This window comes from Aedes albopictus, chromosome 3 (assembly GCF_035046485.1).
Source record: "Aedes albopictus strain Foshan chromosome 3, AalbF5, whole genome shotgun sequence".
Lineage (NCBI taxonomy): Eukaryota > Metazoa > Arthropoda > Insecta > Diptera > Culicidae > Aedes > Aedes albopictus.
The window spans coordinates 310,622,073-310,642,926 of NC_085138.1; the positions used below are offsets into that span (position 1 = coordinate 310,622,073).

Below are 20,854 nucleotides of genomic sequence, written 5' to 3' on the forward strand. Positions count from 1 at the left end.
ATGATTTGAAATCGATTTTTGTTCTATTTTTAAGCAAAGTCGCTCACTTCACACATCTCATTCTCCGTAATCAATGCTCCGATTGAGCTGATTTTTTTTTTACTGTAACTTGCCTATATATGATATGTCAAATAAACGATGAGAAAGAATTTTCAAATTATTTTTTTCTTATTGAAAAAAATATATTTCTTCACAACTTTCTCCTAAGATTTCATCAGGGATTCTTATTGTTATTTCTTCTCAAAATTTCTTCTGAAATACTTCAAAGGAACTCGTTTATTCTTCAAAATCTTTGGAATAATTACACGTAAATATCTCAAAAGAAGTTCTTGGAGGAATCTCTGGATAAATTCCTGAAAGAAAATCGTGAACAAGAAACTTCAGAGTAGTTTCAAGATAAATTACTTGTTGGATCTGTTAAGGAGTTTCTGGAGGATTCTTAGTAGAAATTCTTTAGGTAATCATAGGAAGATTTGTTCAAAAGAACATCTAGAAGAAAACCTAAACAAATTTCAGTGAATTTTTTTGGTGAATATTTTGAAGCAATACCTGGAGGCATTCCCGATGAATCTATGGAAAAGTTGTTGAAGGAAGGACACTCTGCAGCAACTACAGCAGGTACTTTTGGATGAATTTCTGGAGAAAGCTTTTTAAAAAACCACTAGAGGACTCTTTCCTTGGACGAGCTTTTCGATGAATTTGTTGAGAATTCTGAGATAACTCTCTGAATGAAGTCCTGAATCAATCTCTGGAATAAATCCTGAGAGAACTTCATGAAGAATCTACGGAGAAATCGCATGCGAAGTCTCTGAAAAAGCTTCTGGATGAATTAATAAGAGAACTCTAGATCTAGAAGGAATGTCTGAACTAATTCCTCTCGAAAGACCCTGAACGATATCTGAAAGATTTCTCGGAAAAATATTTGCTAGAAATTCAGGATTAATTATTCCTTGTGGAGATAAAGGGCGAGCACGATAAAATTGCCACACAGAAAATATTGTATAACTTTTGATTGCGTTCGCCTAAATAGCTAATTTTTTTACCATGAATAGTATATTATGTGTAGCTGATACCATAAAATTTTCATTAAAATCGGTTGAGTAATGGCGGAGATATCGTTGAAACAAGGAAATTGCCACTTGAGCATCTTGTACAAACAAACATTTTGGAAAATATCACTTTTTTGCCGTTTCAACGCTGGCGCCAAAAATACTGAACCGATTTCAATTAAATTTTTTTTGTACGTAAAGTATGTATGTAGAAGTAGTTTGTCAAATTTTCATTCAATTTGATCATACCGTTAAAAAGTTATAGCCATATATGTCGCACTATGTCACAATAAGCAGATGTGGTTTTTGGTATAGTGAAATTCAAACTGCTCTTACTTTGAAAGTACTCAACAAAAATGGCTGAAATTTTCACTGTAAACAGTTTAACACAACAATTTTACACTGTCAAAGTTTTATAAAAATCGGGACAGTGTTACCAGTTCTACAGTCAAAATAGTGCACGCGGAACTAAAAATGGTCAAAAATTACCTAAAATTTACCTTGAAGCGATTTGAGCTTTGGATATTTACTGGAAAAAGTACTGAACCGATTTCGATCAAATTTTTACCACTTAATTGATACTATGTTAAGAATATCGAGTGAAATTTTCAAACGTTTTGATGAGGTAACAAAAAAGTTATAGCCTAAGTAATGTTTTGAAATGAGTGTACAAGTTTTCTAAAATCTCATTTTATGATATCGACAATATATGCGCCAATACTCAACCGATTTTAATGAAAATTTTATGGTATTAGCTACACATAATATACTATTCATGGTCAAAAAATTAGCTATTTTGACTAACGCAATCAAAAGTTATACAATATTTTCTGTGTGGCAATTTCATCGTGTTCGCCCTTTATTCTTGGAAGAATCTTTGGACGAGTACCTTGAACTATTTATGGAGGAATTCCTGAAAGCAGATTTGGTGGAACTACTAGTGGAATCATTGGAGGAGCTCTTGGAGGACTTCGTGGTGGAATCTCTAGATGAATTCCTAGAGGAATCACCAAAGTAATCACTGATTGCGTCTTTAAAGAATTCTAGAGCATTTCTTTTTTTTTATCAGTATTAACGAGATTTTTAGCCCTTGGCTAGTTCATCTCGGGATCCACGCTTTATTTCCCTTCCGAAGGAAGTACTCACATTTTGCGAGTTTGTCTGGGGTGGGATTCGATCCCAGGTCCTCGGCGTGATAGTCGCGTACAGTCGAGTCTCTTACTAAACGAATTCCTATTAAACGGACTCCTATTAAACGAACTCCTACTAGACAGGGGTGAGCGTTATAGGAGACTAAGAGCTTATGGGATTTCGGCATTTTGGGGGTGTGGCCTGTTATCTCGGGTGTGTTAAGAGTTAACGCAATACTTTCTTCGGCAAAGTTTTAGGGCTTGATAAGATCTACCATTTAGAACTTTGGTTCATATGATTAGTTGACAATTTGGCCGCTAGAGGGACCATCAACAATTTGATGCTAAATTGCGCTACAGGAACCATATCAGGTTGTCAAGCAAACGTTACGATATGCGACAGCTCGAGACCCTGATAATTTGGAAGGATAGTGTCTTCGGGAAAGTTGTTGGGTACGCCAATAACTTACTGACGATGAGTTGCGAAGTTCGAAATTCCTCCACTGGGCGGCGCTAGTGAGCAAGTAAATTTTCAAAATCTCATATCTCAGAATCCCGATAACTTAGGAAGTTGGTGTCTTCGGCTAAGTTGATCAGTATGACATAAACTTACATAAAAATAAACACTTGTTTCGCAATTCTGTCACTAGGCGGTGCTAGTGAACATGCAAATTTTAGAAATCTCATAGCTCAGAATTCTGATAACTTAGGAAGTTGGTGTCTTCGGCAAAGTTGATCAGTATGACATAAACTTACATAAAAATAAACACTTGGTTCAAAATTCTGCCACTAGGAGGCGCTTCTTCTTCTTCTTCTTCTTCTTGGCGTAACGTCCTCACTGGGACAAAGCCTGCTTCTCAGCTTAGTGTTCTATGAGCACTTCCACAGTTATTAACTGAGAGCTTCCTCTGCCAATGACCATTTTGCATGTGTAATATCGTGTGGCAGGCACGAAGATACTCTATGCCCAAGGAAGTCAAGGAAATTTCCTTTACGAAAAGATCCTGGACCGACCGGGAATCGAACCCGTCACCCTCAGCATGGTCTTGCTGAATACCCGTGCGTTTACCGCCTCGGCTGTATGGGCCCTAGTGAACTTGCAAATTTTAGAAATCTCATAGATCAGAATTCTGATAACTTAGGAAGTTGGTGTTTTCGGCAAAGTTGATCAGTATGACATAAACTTACATAAAAATAAACACTTGTTTCAAAATTCTGCCACTAGGAGGCGCTAGTAAACTTGCAAATTTTAGAAATCTCATAGCTCAGAATTCTGATAACTTAGGAAGTTGGTGTTTTCGGCAAAGTTGATCAGTATGACATATACTTACATAAAAATAATCACTTGTTTCGTAATTCTGCCACTAGGCGGCGTTTACCGGGTTTTTTCGTCTTTTTTCGACTATTTTGGCGGTTTTCGGCTTGGCAAAACTAGTGTCGCTCCCCCGGATAACTTAGAAAGTTGGTGTCTTCGGAAAAGTTGATCAGTATGACATAAACTTACATAAAAATAAACACTTGGTTCAAAATTCTGCCACTAGGAGGCACTAGAGAACTTGCAAATTTTAGAAATCTCATAGCTCAGAATCCTGATAATTTAGGAAGTTGGTGTCTTTGGCAGAGTTGATCAGTATGACATAAACTTACATAAAATTGATCACTTGTTTTAAAATTCTGCCACTAGGAGGCGCTAGAGAACTTGCAAATTTTAGAAATCTCATAGCTCAGAATCCTGATAACTTAGGAAGTTGGTGTTTTCGGCAAAGTTGATTAGTATGACATAAACTTACATAAAAATAAACACTTGTTTCAAAATTCTGCCACTAAGAGGCGCTAGTGAACTTGCAAATTTTAGAAATCTCATAGCTCAGAATTCTGATAACTTAGGAAGTTGGTGTTTTCGGCAAAGTAAGTTTATGTCACTCTGATCAACTTTGCCGAAGACACCAACTTTCTAAGTTATCGGGGGGAGCGATACTAGTTTTACCAAACCGAAAAACCGCCAAAAAATCAAAAGAAGACGAAAAAACCCGGTAAACGCCGCCTAGTGGCAGAATTACGAAACAAGTGTTTATTTTTATGTAAGTTTATGTCATACTGATCAACTTTGCTGAAGACACCAACTTCCTAAGTTATCGGGATGCTGAGATGAGGTTTTGAAAATTTACTTGCTCACTAGCGCCGCCTAGTGGAGGAATTTTGAACTTCGCAACTCATCGTCAGTAAGTTATTGGCGTATCCAACAACTTTCCCGAAGACACTATCCTTCCAAATTATCAGGGTCTTGAGCTGTCGCATATCGTAACGTTTGCTTGACAACCTGATATGGTTTCTGTAGTGCAATTTAGCATCAAATTGTTGATGATCCCTCTAGCGGCCAAATTGCCAACTAATCATATGAACCAAAGTTCTAAATGGTAGATCTTATCAAGCCCTAAAACTTTGCCGAAGAAAGTATTGCGCTAACTCTTAACACACCCAAGATAATAGGCCACACCCCCAAAATGCCGAAATCCCATAAGCTCTTAGTCTCCTATTAAGCGGATTCCTATTTCGCCCCCCGACCAGTATTCTTATAAGAGTCTCGACTGTACTTTAACCATCACACCAGGTCCGCTCCACCCTCCAGAGTATTTCCTAGAAACAGGCCTCCTGAAACACTCCTGGAACCCCCATGAGAGCCCGTGGTACCTTCTGAAATGCCTCTAAAACCCTATGAAGCGACCATGAGACCTCCTGTTGCCCCCTGAAACCTGCTTGGACTCTCTGAAATGCTCCTGAGATTTCCCATTAATTCCACAAATTTTGAAAACGTCGTACAAACTAAAAGCTATGAGGGAAGAAGTGATGTGTCTGAGGTGGCTAAAAATGAATCTACGTATGATGATGATTAACCTGGGCTTGTTAGGGGAATATCTGTAAATAAAAGAAAATCGGGTTAAGTACGGTTCCTTTGAATTCCACTAAGAATTTGCATCCTTTGACAGATACGTATTTCGACCTCAACTGTAAGGTCGTCTTCAGTGTCTTGTACTTGACTCGACTTGACTTGACAGTCGAGTCAAGTACAAGACACTGAAGACGACCTTACAGTTGAGGTCGAAATACGTATCTGTCAAAGGATGCAAATTCTTAGTGGAATTCAAAGGAACCGTACTTAACCCGATTTTCTTGAATCTACGTAGTTTATGAATAGTTTCTACAAGCGTTTGGTACAAGAAGGTGAGGAGCGCAGCAGATGGAATTGGCAAACTAGAGGGAGCTTGAGAGTTTAGCGTGACCGAAAGTGGAGAGCTGCAGCTGCTAACCGACTTCTTTGACGAAAAATGATTCAGTATTAGCATAGTTTGAAGTAAAAGAAAATATGTAGTTGAAGTTAATATTCACTTATAATAATCGTTCGCTTCGATTTGGGTCAGACAATTATGTATGTGAACTTGAAAAGAGCTATTAGTTAAGAAGCGCACAAGCGGGATTTTATGGCCGGTTTATGATTCTACTAAACCGTGTAGAAGCAAACTTACAATCTTCCTCGGCGTGCGATGAAAACACACATATATTGCGCTTAGTTCCGAACCGTATTGAAAACTGTAGGGATGTTGAACCAAGAGACGACACCACTACCCTGGGTACGAGGAGCTAACCGCCTTGCAAGCTGGGTAAAACAATAGCTACCGGTATACATATCGCGCTTCTGTCTTGCGCAAACAACCGGGAGCAACGAGATCGGTACCAAGGAAGAACCGAGTGCCTTTGATCCTCCCCGGCGTGCGATGGTAGGTTTACCAGTATCGCCCATCGTCTTGGTCGGCGGCAATCGAAAGCAGGCGGACGCGCGCCCAAGAGTCAAGGTTCGTGTCCGGGTGCCTTTCACGAAATTGCACATTTTCCTGCGGCTTGATGGCTTTTGGGGATGAGGAACGGCAACGGCGAGAGTCCACTGAGATGTGGTCTCTTTTGTCTGTTTGTTATTATTCCGCGTGCGCATATTAAAAGTAGATTATTGTTTGTTACTATTTTTGTGTTATCCAATTTAGCTATACGTACGGCGATGCTTACGGGTCAGAGCTGGCGGTTCTTGAGACTAAGGGTATGCGACATTTAGGTTTTACATGTTCATGCAAAGTGACAAACAAGTCAATGGCTTAATGTTCGAGTCGAGATCATCGTGGATCGCATTATGACTATTGGGCATAATGCCGTTTGGCATAATACGAAGAACAGCTTTCTTGGTAAGAATGTAGATCCTTTTTAAGCCAAATGGGTTAGAGTTCTAAAATACTGGTAGTTAAAACTGAGCTATTACAATACTTTTCCTTCTCTGATACACTTTCTTCTTGGACAATCATAATGGTTCAACAGTAACATTTTCATAACATTCATTGTTTCTACAACAACAAGTACACCTCTTCTATTCTGTGGGCCCAATACTGTTTATATTTCCTGCCGCGCCAATGATAGCACATACTCTTACTCGCAACCATTCCCCATCCCTCCCCAGGGGACGATAATGTCACGAAGAGCTTCTGGAAGTTCAGGGTCCGTTTGAAAGCTGCCGAGTGCCGCCGCCATGTGTTACGAAGAAGCTTGACCATTATCTTACTTGGACCTCACTTCGCCGTATGTGTAGGCATTGAGTATCGGCCCCGGGGCAATTCGGAGATGCACTTCTTCATTGTAACATACTTTGACAATCGTAGCGGAGATTTTCCCAACGGGTCGGCAATTTGCTGCAGTGATAAAAGCGAATAATGCAGTGGGAAATATCGACTTCGTTCCAATTGTTGAAAGCTCATGGCTTCTAATGCGATTCAATCTCCTGCGGTGTCACACTGCTGGAGGTCACTACTCGACAATCGTCGTACCTCTAACCTCCTCGTTCAGAGCAATAAACGACTAACAATTCATAAAAGTATCACTCACTGTCGCACCTTTCAAGCCTAAGCCCAAGTTCAATTGCCAATACATGTCCATTATAATCGAATTAACAAGCACTCAATCATCGCATCACGGTTTGAAGCTGCTACCTTCCACAATACGGCAGCTTCAGCAGGCTTCAATCAGGCGAAGAAAAATGGCAATATTAGCTGACACGGTTGACCACTGACATTTAGCAAGCAATTGCAACTCCTACTCTTTTGCCAGGCGGCCTACACACATCCCAGGTATCCGACGCCACACCGCACCGCGTCCGTTGGGTCTTGCATAGCGAGTTAAGGCGCGCAGGGACGATCGATGCAGTTTAGTGGCAGTGCACCTATCAATAACACAAACCAAACGGTTCGTCGTCGTCGTCATCGTGTGCTTTCAGCCAGCTGCGTTAGAGCTAGAGCTCTTTTGAATTGGACAATTGCAGTAACTCTTAAATGCCTACTCACCACAGGTCGTCGGTAACTACATGTACATGACGCGGAGGAGAAAAGCGATGATGGGAACAATCTATTTAGCATTCAATTGCGCGTATGAATCGCATGTTGTTTACGATTATTACATTCAAATTTAAATGCGTTCAGCTTGGGCTTCCGACTTAGGTGACCAGCTGCATCTACTCTCTGCTTACCTAATGATTAACGAGAGTTTGTGGTAGATTGTGTAGCTCAACTCTCCATCACTTTAAAAAATAATATAAAAACAAAATAGAAGTTTAAGGGCTAAAACCCCTCATCTTGTCCTCTTCAGATAAGATCAGGATGCAGCAAATTCAACCAACGTCTCTGAACAATACTATTATCTTGGATAAACAATACGATCACAAAACTTTCCATAATCCATAATGTTTCATTCGCAATTTGATGAAACTTTACAATATTCAGATAATTAGGGAAGTTGCCGGACACGTGACGTAGTGGCTCCACGTTCACTTCATAAGTGGATGGTCAAGGGATCGATCCCAGCCCCGGCACTCACAATTTTACGTCAGTTGCTCTTCCCCCCAACGGCGACTGGCACCTGACCCACTTCGGAGGATATGCTCTAACGGGCCCGGAAACTTAGTTATCGGCTAGCGGCAACTCTTAATGGACCTCCAATCGGACTGGAAAACAAGTGCCACACATCAACATCCTCGTGTACATCATTCTACCATGGGCAGGGTCAACCATAGGCGAATGAATCAGAAGGCTTAACACCTCTATAATAATAATAATAATTAAAAAATGGACAGGGTAGAAAAGTGACAGCAGTGCAAAGATAACCAGTTCGATATAGTAGAATTAGAATAGGCAAATTTAGGCGCTGTAGAAAAAGTAAGTGAAGCTGCCAATGGATCACTAAAATAACTAAAACAGCCGCTATGAAACAAACAGATAGCGCCACCGTGTTATCGTGTGTTTGACGTAACTCGACTGCTGTCACTGTGTTATCGTCCATATACGGTGGCGCTTTTATTTTCATTCGGTGAGTAGCGGAAAAGTCGGCTTCAATGATCCATTGGAATCGCTCACGCAGTGCCCTAGTGGACAAAAAGCTGTAAATTAGGTTAAGTGATTCAAGATTTAAAAAAATAGGAAATTGTAACCATTTTAGCAGGGCTTTTATTTTGAGCACTTTTCCGTCAAATTTGAAGTCAAATGCCAGCCACTGCCACCACTGCCCAAATGGTTCAGCAGCCTATGACTTCAGGTATCAGGTATCAGTAGGTCGGCTCCAGAGGCATGTTCTCCTCCATTTGGGAAATTTGTGCCATCGCCATTAATACGAGCCTATTCATCATTTACCAGAAAGGGAAGGGAGGAATAAGGGATGGGATAAGGAAAGGGAAGGTATGGGAATAGGGTCGACATAATCGCATAAGCGTACCACAACGGGTTGAAACAGCGCCCTGAAAAAAAGGTACTGTAAAAAACGCAGAAGGCGTAAAGTAAGCTTATAGCTACTTGCCACAACGGGCTCAGAACAATAGAACATCCTGAAGATTCAGGCTTCTTAGGTCAGTTTCACTTTATCAAGTACTCTGAAACGCAGTTGCGTAAAAACTGTGTATAGTTACATATCAAATGATTCAAAGTTCCAATTTTTTCTAGGAGTTTTTTCTTTGGGATTTATCTAGGAATTCTTCTAGAAATTTCTCATACCTTTCTTCTAAGCATTTCTCCAGGGGTTTTCCAGTATTTCTTCCATTTTTTTTTTCAAAAAATGCAAGTCCAGAAGCATTTTTTATAAAGATACGGCGATTTTTTAGAAATTCTTCTAGGTTGATTGTTTAGAAATTCAGAGTTTTTTCAGAAACCTTTTCAAAATTTATCGCTTGAATTTCCCCAGAGGTTCCTTCAGGTACTACTTCATTTATTCAGGGATTTTCAGGAGCATTTATTTGAAAATTCTTTCAGACAATGTTCAACAGATTTTTACGGAAGTTCTTCCTGATATTTCTCCAATTTTTCCTTCAGGTATTCCTCCAGACATTCCCGAGCGGAAACGAATAACTGCCACATAACTGCATACCAAAGTCAGGTATCATGCCAAAACAAGGAAATGATTAGTAATCAAGGTATAAAAATTGCTTATTTTGGTATTGTAGATATTGCGCCACCGGTCAAAAATACTTCATTATGTCATTGATTTGGTATTCAGGACTGCTTGAGGTATTATTCAGTATTTAAAAAAATCGCTTGCTGTATGGAAAAATCGTCCGTTATTATTAAGGTTTTGCAAGACCTGGTGTTATTATTCAGCAAAAATTCGTTAGAAACACCCAGGGTATTATTTTAGGAATTTTACCTTTTATGCAGGGCTCGTCAGGTGTTCTTCCAGGGTTTATTCTAGGTTTTAATCCAGGAATTGCTTAAAAGATAATTTCTGAAATTGCTCCCGGAATTTAATTTTTGTCCAGGGATTCCTTAAAACTAATTACAATTTTTTTTTGTAAGTTTTCATGGGTTTTTTAAACATATTCTTCAGGTATGTAAGACTTCTTAGTTATATTTGTGCAATTTCTTGAAGAACTTTTGAAAAATCTGTGCAGAAATATTTGAACAAATTCTGCAGAGATCTTTAAAGACATCCCACGAGGAATATGATGGAACTGCAAGAGCAATTTCTAAAAGAAAATCCTTGTAGGAATTTCTGCAGAAATCACTGAAGGGATTTCTCACAGAATACTTGTAGAAACCGGCGCAGTATCATTGTTGACGCAGCTTAGTGATGAGTAGGCCCTTTGCGTATTCGGTCGTTTGAAGCTTCCACGTTTGAAGTCTATATACCGTCATAATGACAGCTTCCCGTCATCGCATCGATTATAGGTAGAAAATCATGACTGTAAACATCAAGTTAGCTCAAACGTGGACGGATTGTTCAAAAGCTAAATTTATTATCAGTTTTTTCCTACATTATATTAGTTTAAATTAGTGGAACTTGTTATGCACCTACGAATAGCCTATTGAATTAATAATTCACGGTGTAAAACAGGTATATATGATAGCTCATGACTTGTATCTATGAATGAATTGTAATGTTGGTTAAAACCAATTATGTTGTATGCTTCATGTAGGTTTAACTATTCTTTGCCTATCCTCGCTCTAAATACCAACTACCAGAACTGGCAGAAGTTCATAAGTATTGACTTGTAAGTGACTAAGACGTTTATTTCAAATGACGGTGAATTAATGCCTAATGTTCTAAACAGGTCTCAAGCGACAAGAACAGTATATCTAGATTGAAGTTCTCACGCTCATACATATAAAAACTAAATTGTAAGTCATGCTTCTGAATTTGTATACAAATATTGTCCCCAACACTAATTGAAATAAAATTTCAGTCGAGTCTCGCCACAACCGGACTTCGGAAAAGTTTTACAAAAACTCGAAATTTACGAGTCACGATGAGCGCAACGAACCCTAACCTCACCATGCAGGAAGGCACCAATAGTTGCAAGGGTTGCAACCGTCCCGATACCGAGGAGGATATGGTGGCCTGCGATAAGTGCAACGGTTGGTGGCACTTCGGCTGCGCCGGCGTGCAAGCATCTATTTGCGATCGCTCGTGGCGTTGCCCAAACTGCTCGACATTCTGCGGCACCATCGGATCCGAACACTCAAATGCTTCTAGTGCACGATTACGGTTGAAGCAACTCGAAGAGGCTAAAGCACTGGAGGACAAAATAGCCGACAGAGAAAGGGAATTCTTGGCAGCGAAGCACCAACTGGAATCGGAGATTGAAGCCCGGCAATCGGTAAGCGGGAGCCTTAGAAGCCACGAAAGTCATCGCAGCCGACGTAGCAGAATAGGGACTTGGGTGGCAGAGCAGGATTTCACAATAGGAAATAGAGCGATTGAGAATCCACCGGAGACCGGCAAAACCTCTACCCCAATACTGACGGGTCAGGTAGGAACCGGAGCGACGGCCAAAATTCTTCCGCCACCTCAACTGAACACCCAAGTGCAGCAGCAAGCACGCCCTACCGAACTGCAACAGTCACACGCGACTCACACGAACGAGCAAGAAAATCTACTCCCTCCCTCCTGGGCCTGCCGAAGCAGTTGCTTCCTCCAACGAAACCTCCGGGGATACCGGAGCCTTCATTCCTCCCTGTGAACTCGTCGCGTACCTTGGAACAAAATATTCCAGTGAGCACGATGAAGTCAATGCTTCCCGCACTGAATCCGGTGGAAACAGCGGAGCCGTTACATTTTTCGAGTACGTTGGGCGCAATGCAGTATCAGCGCCCTCCGACCGGACCAATGAGCACGGCAGTGTCATCCTATCCCGCGTTGCCCGCACCACCTCCGATGTTTTCGCTAGGCACACTGGCGCGGCAACTACCTTCGACAGATCTTCCAGTCAAAACGGCACCAGCGATGCCGCAAATGGATACGGTGGGCATTATGAATCGCTCATTTCCCCCGATGGCCCTTCCTCCAAATAACTCGTTGGACAGAATGCAGCCACCGCCACCTCCGGCGGTCCAGTTGGATCCATCGTCGACATCGCTGCCCGCACCCAAGCCTGGAGTAACACAGCAGAGAATGGCCTCCACAAGACAGCCAGCCAGGGGAGATCAAACTCGCAGTGAGCAAAATCCTCTGGGAACGTTTTACCGAGGACCTTCTGGTGAAGATGGACAAATACCCACGACACAAAACAGGATTCCAACTCAACCTTCGCGTTACCCGGCCGCACCTCAATTCCCACAGGCCGAACCTGGGTTTCACCCATGGTATCAACAACCAATGGTACCTTATTGGCAGCAACCATACTGGCAGCCGCCGAATCCAATACAAAGTTCACTCGCCGGAGTGATAAACCCACAGCAATTGGCAGCTCGTCATGTGGTATCACGGGAACTGCCAAAATTTTCTGGAGATCCGCTAGAGTGGCCCATGTTCCTGAGTGCGTTCGAGTCAACGACGTCCATGTGTGGCATACAGCCGGACGAAAACCTCGCAAGGTTACAAAAGTGTCTGGTCGGAAAGGCCAGGGAAAAGGTTCACAGTATCTTGACCCTGCCGGAGGCAATTCCCGAAATAATCAATACACTGCGCGACGAATGCGGTCGACCAGACCAGCTTGTGCATTGTCTAATGAGTAAAATTAGAAATGCACCTGTTCCGAACGTTAATAAGCTCGACACGCTCATTACTTTTGGGCGTGAGGTACGAAATCTCGTCACCTACATAGAGGCCGCCAACTTACAAGCTCACCTCTCCAATCCCATGCTTCTGTCGGAACTGGTCGGCAAACTTCCTCCAAGCATTCGACTGGAGTGGGGTCTGCATACACAACGAATTCCTGAAGTTTCGTTGAAGGCGTTCAGCGATTTCGTATCGTCGATAAAGGCAGCAGCCTGTCAAGTTGCCTTGCCATTCGAATCTAGCTCGCAGGACGAAGTTATTCGGTCTAGCCGGAAAAAGGAGAAAAGCGGACACGTCAATTCGCACTCCGCCGAAGTAAGCAACAGAGACTCCGTTTCGTCGACAAAGTCGCAGAAGCAGCCACAGCTTTGCTTGATGTGCCAGCGAAGCGACCACAAGATTAGGAACTGTAACAAGTTTAGTTCTTTGTCTATACCGGAACGGTGGAGTGTGGTGGACCAGCGGAATCTGTGCCAGCGATGTCTAACGTGCCATGGGAAGTGGCCATGTAGAACAGCACAGCCCTGTGGAAGCAACGGTTGCGAAGAAATGCACCACAAGCTGTTACATCCCGGAAAACCGAAATCGGTCGTTTCCGTGTCTAAAGGACCTAGCTCTTCGGGAGTCGTCACCGCTCATAGCAGCAAACAACGTAGTACGCTTTTCAAAATACTCCCCGTTACACTGTCGCATAATGGAAAATCGGTTACGACTTTCGCCTTCCTCGACGATGGCTCTAATGTAACGTTACTTGAAAATAGTATCGCGGAGAAGCTCAACCTGGATGGCGAGGAAAGCCCGCTCTGTTTGCAATGGACTAGCAACGTCACACGAAAGGAATCCGCATCTAGACGAGTACAAGTCTGCATATCCGATCGCGACGGCAAATATCAACATGTATTGTCGCAGGTGCAAACTGTCGACAATCTAGGTCTGCCTCGACAAGACTTGAACTACACCGAACTTCTAGGGCAGTTTCCGCACTTACGTGGGCTACCGATTCAGAGTTACACGGATGCAGTTCCACAGATTTTGATTGGTGCAGATAATGCTCGCTTGAAATTGCCGTTGAACAAGCGAGAACGACGTGATGAAGAGCCGGTTGCCATAAAGACAAAGTTGGGATGGACGATCTTCGGTGGACAACGAGATGCCCTTGATGGTAACAACCGTACAATGGTGCACGTGTGCGAGTGCTCCGCTGATCAACGGCTTCACGATCTAGTGAAAGACTATTTTGAATTGGAGCAGTTGGGCATAACGGCGGTATCAGCACCGGAATCAGAGGAAGACGAAAGAGCTAGGCGTATACTGCAAGAAACTACTCGGCGCATGGATTCCGGTCGCTTCGAAACCGGATTATTATGGAAAACTGATGAAATCAATTTTCCCGAAAGCTACGCGATGGCGGAGCGGAGACTCAAATGTCTGGAACGTCGGCTGCAAGCAGATCCGGAACTTCGGCGAAACGTTGAGGCGCAGATTGTCGAGTATCAGGCACAAGGGTATGCCCATAAGGCCAGCGAGGAAGAACTACGAGATTCTGACCCAAGACGCGTGTGGTACTTGCCGCTTGGAATCGTTCGAAACCCACGTAAACCTGGCAAAGTGCGTATAATATGGGACGCCGCAGCACGCGTGAAAGGAGTCTCGTTGAATTCTATGCTCCTATCCGGACCCGATTTACTGACCCCGCTCATGTCAGTTCTCTGCCAATTTCGCCAAAGGCAATTCGCTATTACTAGCGACATTCGGCAGATGTTCCATCAGCTACGTATCAGGAAGGAGGATAGACAGTCGCAGAGGTTTTTGTGGCGTACGAATCCCGAATCTATGCCGGACGTGTACATAATGGATGTGGCCACATTCGGGGCCACTTGTTCGCCATGTTCCGCGCAATATGCGAAAAATTTGAATGCGGCAGATCACGAAGCAGAGTATCCAGAAGCGGCGAGAGCCATCACGAAGAATACTTATGTGGACGACTACTTAGACAGCCGAGACACCATCGATGAAGCTGTCCAGTTAGCAGTTTCCGTTCGCGAAGTCCACAGCAAAGCTGGATTCGAACTCCGAAATTGGCACTCCAATGCCCAAGAAATTCTCAACCGGATCGGAGCTGAAAATAGTCCGGAAACAGTAAAGAGCTTCACCGCAGAAAAAACAACAGCTACAGAGCGCATCCTTGGTATGATGTGGGAACCAACTGAGGACCTGTTCGTGTTTTCCGCCCAATTTCACGAGGATCTTCTTCCGTTGTTATCCGGTGAAATAGTGCCCACAAAGCGCCAAGTTTTACGTATGGTCATGAGTCTTTTTGACCCGTTGGGACTCATTTCTTGCTTCACGGTACACGGAAAAATCCTACTCCAGAATATTTGGAGGTCTGGTGTGGGTTGGGACGATCCCCTTATCCCAAGGGACTTCTTGGACTGGCAACGCTGGACGAAAGTGCTGCCCGAGCTGAACCGACTACAAATCCCAAGGTGTTATTTCCCTGACTACGAACGGGAAAGTTATGGATCTCTGCAATTACACATTTTTGTTGATGCGAGTGAGCTTGCATACTGTGGTGTTGCATACTTTCGCATAATCGATCGTGGGACCCCACGATGCTCTTTGGTTGCTGCAAAGGCTAAAGTAACTCCTCTTCGGCCTCAATCCATTCCCCGCAACGAGCTGAATGCAGGTGTAATCGGCGTGCGGCTTATGAAGAATGTTACGGAGAACCATTCACTGCAAATCACCAAGCGCTACTTCCACACTGATTCGACGGTCCTCTTGGCATGGCTACGTGCTGATCCTCGCAAGTATCGTCCCTATGTCCAGTTTAGAACAACGGAAATCCTGGCAGACACGAAAGTAGAGGAATGGCGCTGGGTACCCACCCGGTTGAATATCGCAGACGAAGCAACCAAGTGGGGCAACGGCCCCAGTTTCGATGTCCAGGATAAGTGGTACCGCGGTCCGGATTTCCTCTGGCAACCGGAGAGCGAGTGGCCAGCGAAAAAACCTCTAATCGAAGAACCAACGGATGAACTAAGAAAGACGAACGTACATCAGGAGGTAACGACCGATCCAGTGCTGGAGTTGGCCAAATTCTCAAGATGGGAGGATTTAATCAAGTCTTTGGCCTATCTATACCACTTCGTTAATCGCTGCTCGACCAAACAACGTGTTCCAACAAAATCCCGCATGGCAACGTTAACCCACCAAGACTTCGTATCCGCTGAAAAAGGCTTGTGGCGGATGGTCCAAAACCAGGAATTCGGAGAGGAAATTTCGTCCTTGCAATCCTCTGAATCTTCTACGCAGAAAAGTACACGGCTTCCGAAATCGAGTCCGTTGGCCAAACTGTCGACATTCCTAGATGACGACGGAATTCTTCGCTCGGAAAGCAGGATTGATCCAAAAGCTGCTTATTATCCGTACAATTTTCGAAATCCCATAATTGTACCCAAGCATCACTACGTGACGGATCTGTTGGTTCTACGTTTTCATCGGCTGTACGGTCATGCTAATACCGAGACCGTTCTGAACGAACTCCGGCAGGTCTACTGTATTCCGAAGATGCGATCCGTTGTAAAGAAAGCCGTTAAAAAGTGTATGTGGTGCCGCGTATACCGAGTCAAACCTGAAGCACCTAGGATGGCTCCGTTACCGCAGCCGCGTGTCATGCCCTTCGTGCGTCCATTTACGCACACGGGTATCGACTATTTTGGACCCCTGATAGTGAAGCAAGGACGCAGCAACGTTAAAAGGTGGGTCGCAATTTTCACCTGTCTCACCATACGTGCGGTGCACCTAGAGGTGGTGCATTCTTTGACGCTTCAGTCATGCAAGATGGCCATGCGACGATTTGTCGACAAGCGAGGAGCTCCACAGAACATTTTTAGTGATAATGGCACTTACTTTCATGGAGCTGCCAGAGAACTTGCTGCGGAGATCAAGAACATCAATCTCGCTTTAGCGGGTACCTTCACTAATGCCGAAACAGAGTGGCATTTCAATCCACCGTCTGCTCCCCACATGGGCGGTGTGTGGGAGCGGAAAGTGCGCTCAATTAAGGATGCTTTCAAAGTCCTGGCTCATCGCGAAAAGCTCGATGACGAAGGACTGCTCACATTACTGTCGGAGGCTTCAATGATCGTCAACTCCAGGCCGCTCACATTTGTGCCGCTCGAATCTCCCGAACAAGAGGTGCTTACGCCGAACAGTTTTCTTTTGATGAGCACCAGTGGTAGCAGCAACCTCGTGCGCATTCCCATCGACCAGCCGATCTCGCTGCGCACGAATTGGGGAGTCATGCTACACCTATTGAACCAGTTTTGGAAGACCTGGATCAAATCATATCTACCAACCATCGCCAGGAGAACCAAATGGTTTGTAGATGTTCGTCCGCTCCAGGTAGGTGACCTTGTCATTATAGTCGATGAAACGGTTCGAAACGGTTGGCTTCGTGGAAAAGTTACCAAGACATATCCAGGTATAGACGGACAAGTACGTAAGGTAGATGTTCAAACGGAAACGGGGATGCTGCAACGACCGGCCATTAAGGTGGCTCTTCTGGACGTGCTACAGGATGGCAAGACCAACTAGCGGTAAGGCCTTACGGGTCGGGGTGTTGACGCAGCTTAGTGATGAGTAGGCCCTTTGCGTATTCGGTCGTTTGAAGCTTCCACGTTTGAAGTCTATATACCGTCATAATGACAGCTTCCCGTCATCGCATCGATTATAGGTAGAAAATCATGACTGTAAACATCAAGTTAGCTCAAACGTGGACGGATTGTTCAAAAGCTAAATTTATTATCAGTTTTTTCCTACATTATATTAGTTTAAATTAGTGGAACTTGTTATGCACCTACGAATAGCCTATTGAATTAATAATTCACGGTGTAAAACAGGTATATATGATAGCTCATGACTTGTATCTATGAATGAATTGTAATGTTGGTTAAAACCAATTATGTTGTATGCTTCATGTAGGTTTAACTATTCTTTGCCTATCCTCGCTCTAAATACCAACTACCAGAACTGGCAGAAGTTCATAAGTATTGACTTGTAAGTGACTAAGACGTTTATTTCAAATGACGGTGAATTAATGCCTAATGTTCTAAACAGGTCTCAAGCGACAAGAACAGTATATCTAGATTGAAGTTCTCACGCTCATACATATAAAAACTAAATTGTAAGTCATGCTTCTGAATTTGTATACAAATATTGTCCCCAACACTAATTGAAATAAAATTTCAGTCGAGTCTCGCCACAACCGGACTTCGGAAAAGTTTTACAATCATAACGTCCGAGGCCATAATGTCCCAGGGCTTTATGGCGCATTTTTTCGGGGCATAACGTCCAAACATGCAGATATGTCACGAAGTCCAAGGAAAGAAGGCACATAGGACTTAACGACCGGGACAGTATGGCCTCGGACGTTGTGATCCGGCCCCGTAGAAACCTTGGAAAGAATTTCCGAAGCTATGTAGGTTTTGCAAAGAAATTTACAGAAACGTAGCACAGTAAACCAAAAAATGTTTTTGCTGCTTTATAAAGACTGAAAGAGCCGGAAAAGCCACTTAAATTCTGAAGAAATATTTGGAGATAAAAATAACAGAATTTCAGAAAGATTCCCACCAGGAATTTTTGAAAAAAAAAACACTGAAACAATTGCTGAAGAAATCATCAGCAGAATCCCTGTAGCAATCTCAGGAAGTACTTTTGAATGAATCTCTGGAGAAATATCCGAAGAAATCCCAGGGAAATTCTTGCAGGAATTTCTGCAAAGTCACTGAAGGCATTTCTTGCAGAATACTTGTAGAAATCCTGGAAATAATTTCCGAAACAATGTAAGATTTGTAAAAAAAATCAGAATCGTAGGACAGTAAAAACAAAAAAAAATGTAGCTGCGTTATAAAGACTGAAAAATCCGGAAAATTAACGTAAAATGGAAGAACTTTGGGATTTATGCTGAAATTTTTTGAAGCGATACCTTAAATTCTGAAGAAGTATTTGGAGATAAAAAATAAGAGAATTTCCGAAAGATTCCCAGCAGGAGTTTCTGAAAAAAAAAAACACTGAAACAATTACCGAAGAAATCTGCAGTAGAAATCTCAGGAAGTACTTTTGAATGAATCTCTGGATAAATATCCGAAGAAATCCCAGGGAAATTCTTGTAGGAATCCTAGGAGGAATTTCTTAAGAACTTCCTGGAGAAATACCTGGGGAAACTTCTCCAGAAACCCTTGGTGGAATTCCTTGGTGAAAACTCTTGGTGGACATAAATATCGAGAAATCCCTGAAGAAATTCTTTAATAGATTTCTTGAAGGATTTTTCAAGTTCTTTTGGAAAAATCTTTGGACAAATTTATGGGAAAAAATCCGTGAAGGCATTTTTGAAGTTATCCTTAGAGCAAATTCCGTTTAAATTTCTAAGGTATTATGTCGGAATATATGAGGAAAATCCTGAAGAAATCTCTGTAGGAACTTCTGCTGGAGTCTAAGGAGATATTCCTGCCTAAATAACTAAACGTAATAAAGTAAGAATCTCTGAATGAATTTCTGCAAAATTTTCTGGATTTTGAAGCAATTTCTGGAGTCATTCATGTGTCTGAATTTCTGAACAAATCGCTGATGTACTAACCTAAATGAATTTCTGAAGGAATATCTGGCAAATTTTCTAAAGAAACCACTGCAAGAATTTATAAAATAACCTGGAAGAATTCTAAAGAAATTCCTGCAGAAAGTTTAGAAGTAATTCCTGAGGGAATCCATGGATAAATTTTGATAGAAATTCATAGCAAACTTCCATTTGAAGTCCATGGAATTCATGCATGGAAAAAATATGGAGGAATCTCATAAGAAATTTCTGAAGAAATATCCAGGAAAATTTCTAAAAAAATCCCTGGAAGAATATCTGAAGGAATCTTGTAAAGAATCTCTGAAGAAGTCTGCGGAAAATTTTCAAAAGAAATCCTTGGAGAAATTCCTGAAGGAAATTTTCATTTTCTTAAAGAATCGCTGAAAGCACTTTTGAAGGAATCCGCGGATGATTTCCAGAGATAATTCTCGTACGGATTGCTGAAAATATCTATGGAGCATTTTTTAAGGAAACCCACGATTTGTGGGGTACTCGCGAACTTGCTCTTGAATAAATTTCTGAAGAAATAGTTCTTTTATTTGATTTCAAGCTCCTGCATGAATTCTAAAAATAACTGCTAGAGGAAGTTTTGGATGAGTTCCAGAAGAATTTCTTTGAAAAATATCCGAAGGAACTGCAATCGTAGAAAAACTTTAGAAGAAATACCAGAAAAAAGTTGAAGGAATATCAGGGAGAATTTCCGGAGGGATTTAAGAAAATAATCTTGAAAGAATTTCAGTAGGAAAAAGTAGTAAATGACCGAAGCAACTCCTCAAATAGTTTCGGAAGGAAAATCTTAATGAAGTGGAATCGAGCTCATTTCTGTGCCTTCAGGGGACGGAGATGGTCAAGTGGCTCCGTAGCTTTAAGGAAAGAGGTGCCCGTCAACCGAATTGGGAGTCGTGGGTTCTATTCCCACTAGAGTACGTGGATTTCGTTTTATAATTCAAATCTCAATTTGTGCATCAAACACGTGTTTCTGTTGCGTGTATGAATGTCAGAGCAATCAAACGTTGTAACTTCCACTTATCTTGGTTAGCGTAAGCAAAAATCGTGAAATATGCAAATTTGAATATGTTTAAAAATATCTCCAATCATTCTATCATAGAAGAACAGTTTAATAGAGTTACATTTACTTTTGAGTTATTTTTATATATTTACATGAAAAACAAAATTTAAAAAAAATCATAATATTTCAATCATTATCACAAAATCTCAAAATATTCCTTAATGCAACCTTGGCTACCTTCAGTAACACCTGCTAGTATTCTTCCGAGAATTTATTTAGGAAAAACTTGAGAAATTTCTTTAGGGGATTTAGGAGTTGAGTCTGTTTGGAATTAGTTCCTTTAGGGAACTGAAAGTTTAGTGTTGGGTCCAGAAATTTAATAAAGGGATTTCTCCAGAAAATTCTAAAGGATTTCCAGGAGAAACTTGTAAAGGAATTCATCAATCCTTTTTTTCACAAG

General features: G+C 42.1%; 2 protein-coding genes across 2 annotated transcripts in view; one reads left to right on the forward strand and one right to left on the reverse strand.

Annotated features, from left to right (window-relative positions):
* LOC109431043 (serum response factor homolog A) overlaps positions 1 to 20,854 on the reverse strand; it is a 783,489-nt gene that overhangs the window by 587,661 nt on the left and 174,974 nt on the right. The gene's annotated exons all lie outside the window — the stretch shown is intronic.
* On the forward strand, positions 11,753 to 17,347 carry LOC134290806 (uncharacterized). The gene has a single exon (XM_062858009.1). It carries the CDS (start codon positions 11,753 to 11,755, stop codon positions 17,345 to 17,347), a length of 5,595 nt encoding a protein of 1,864 aa, XP_062713993.1.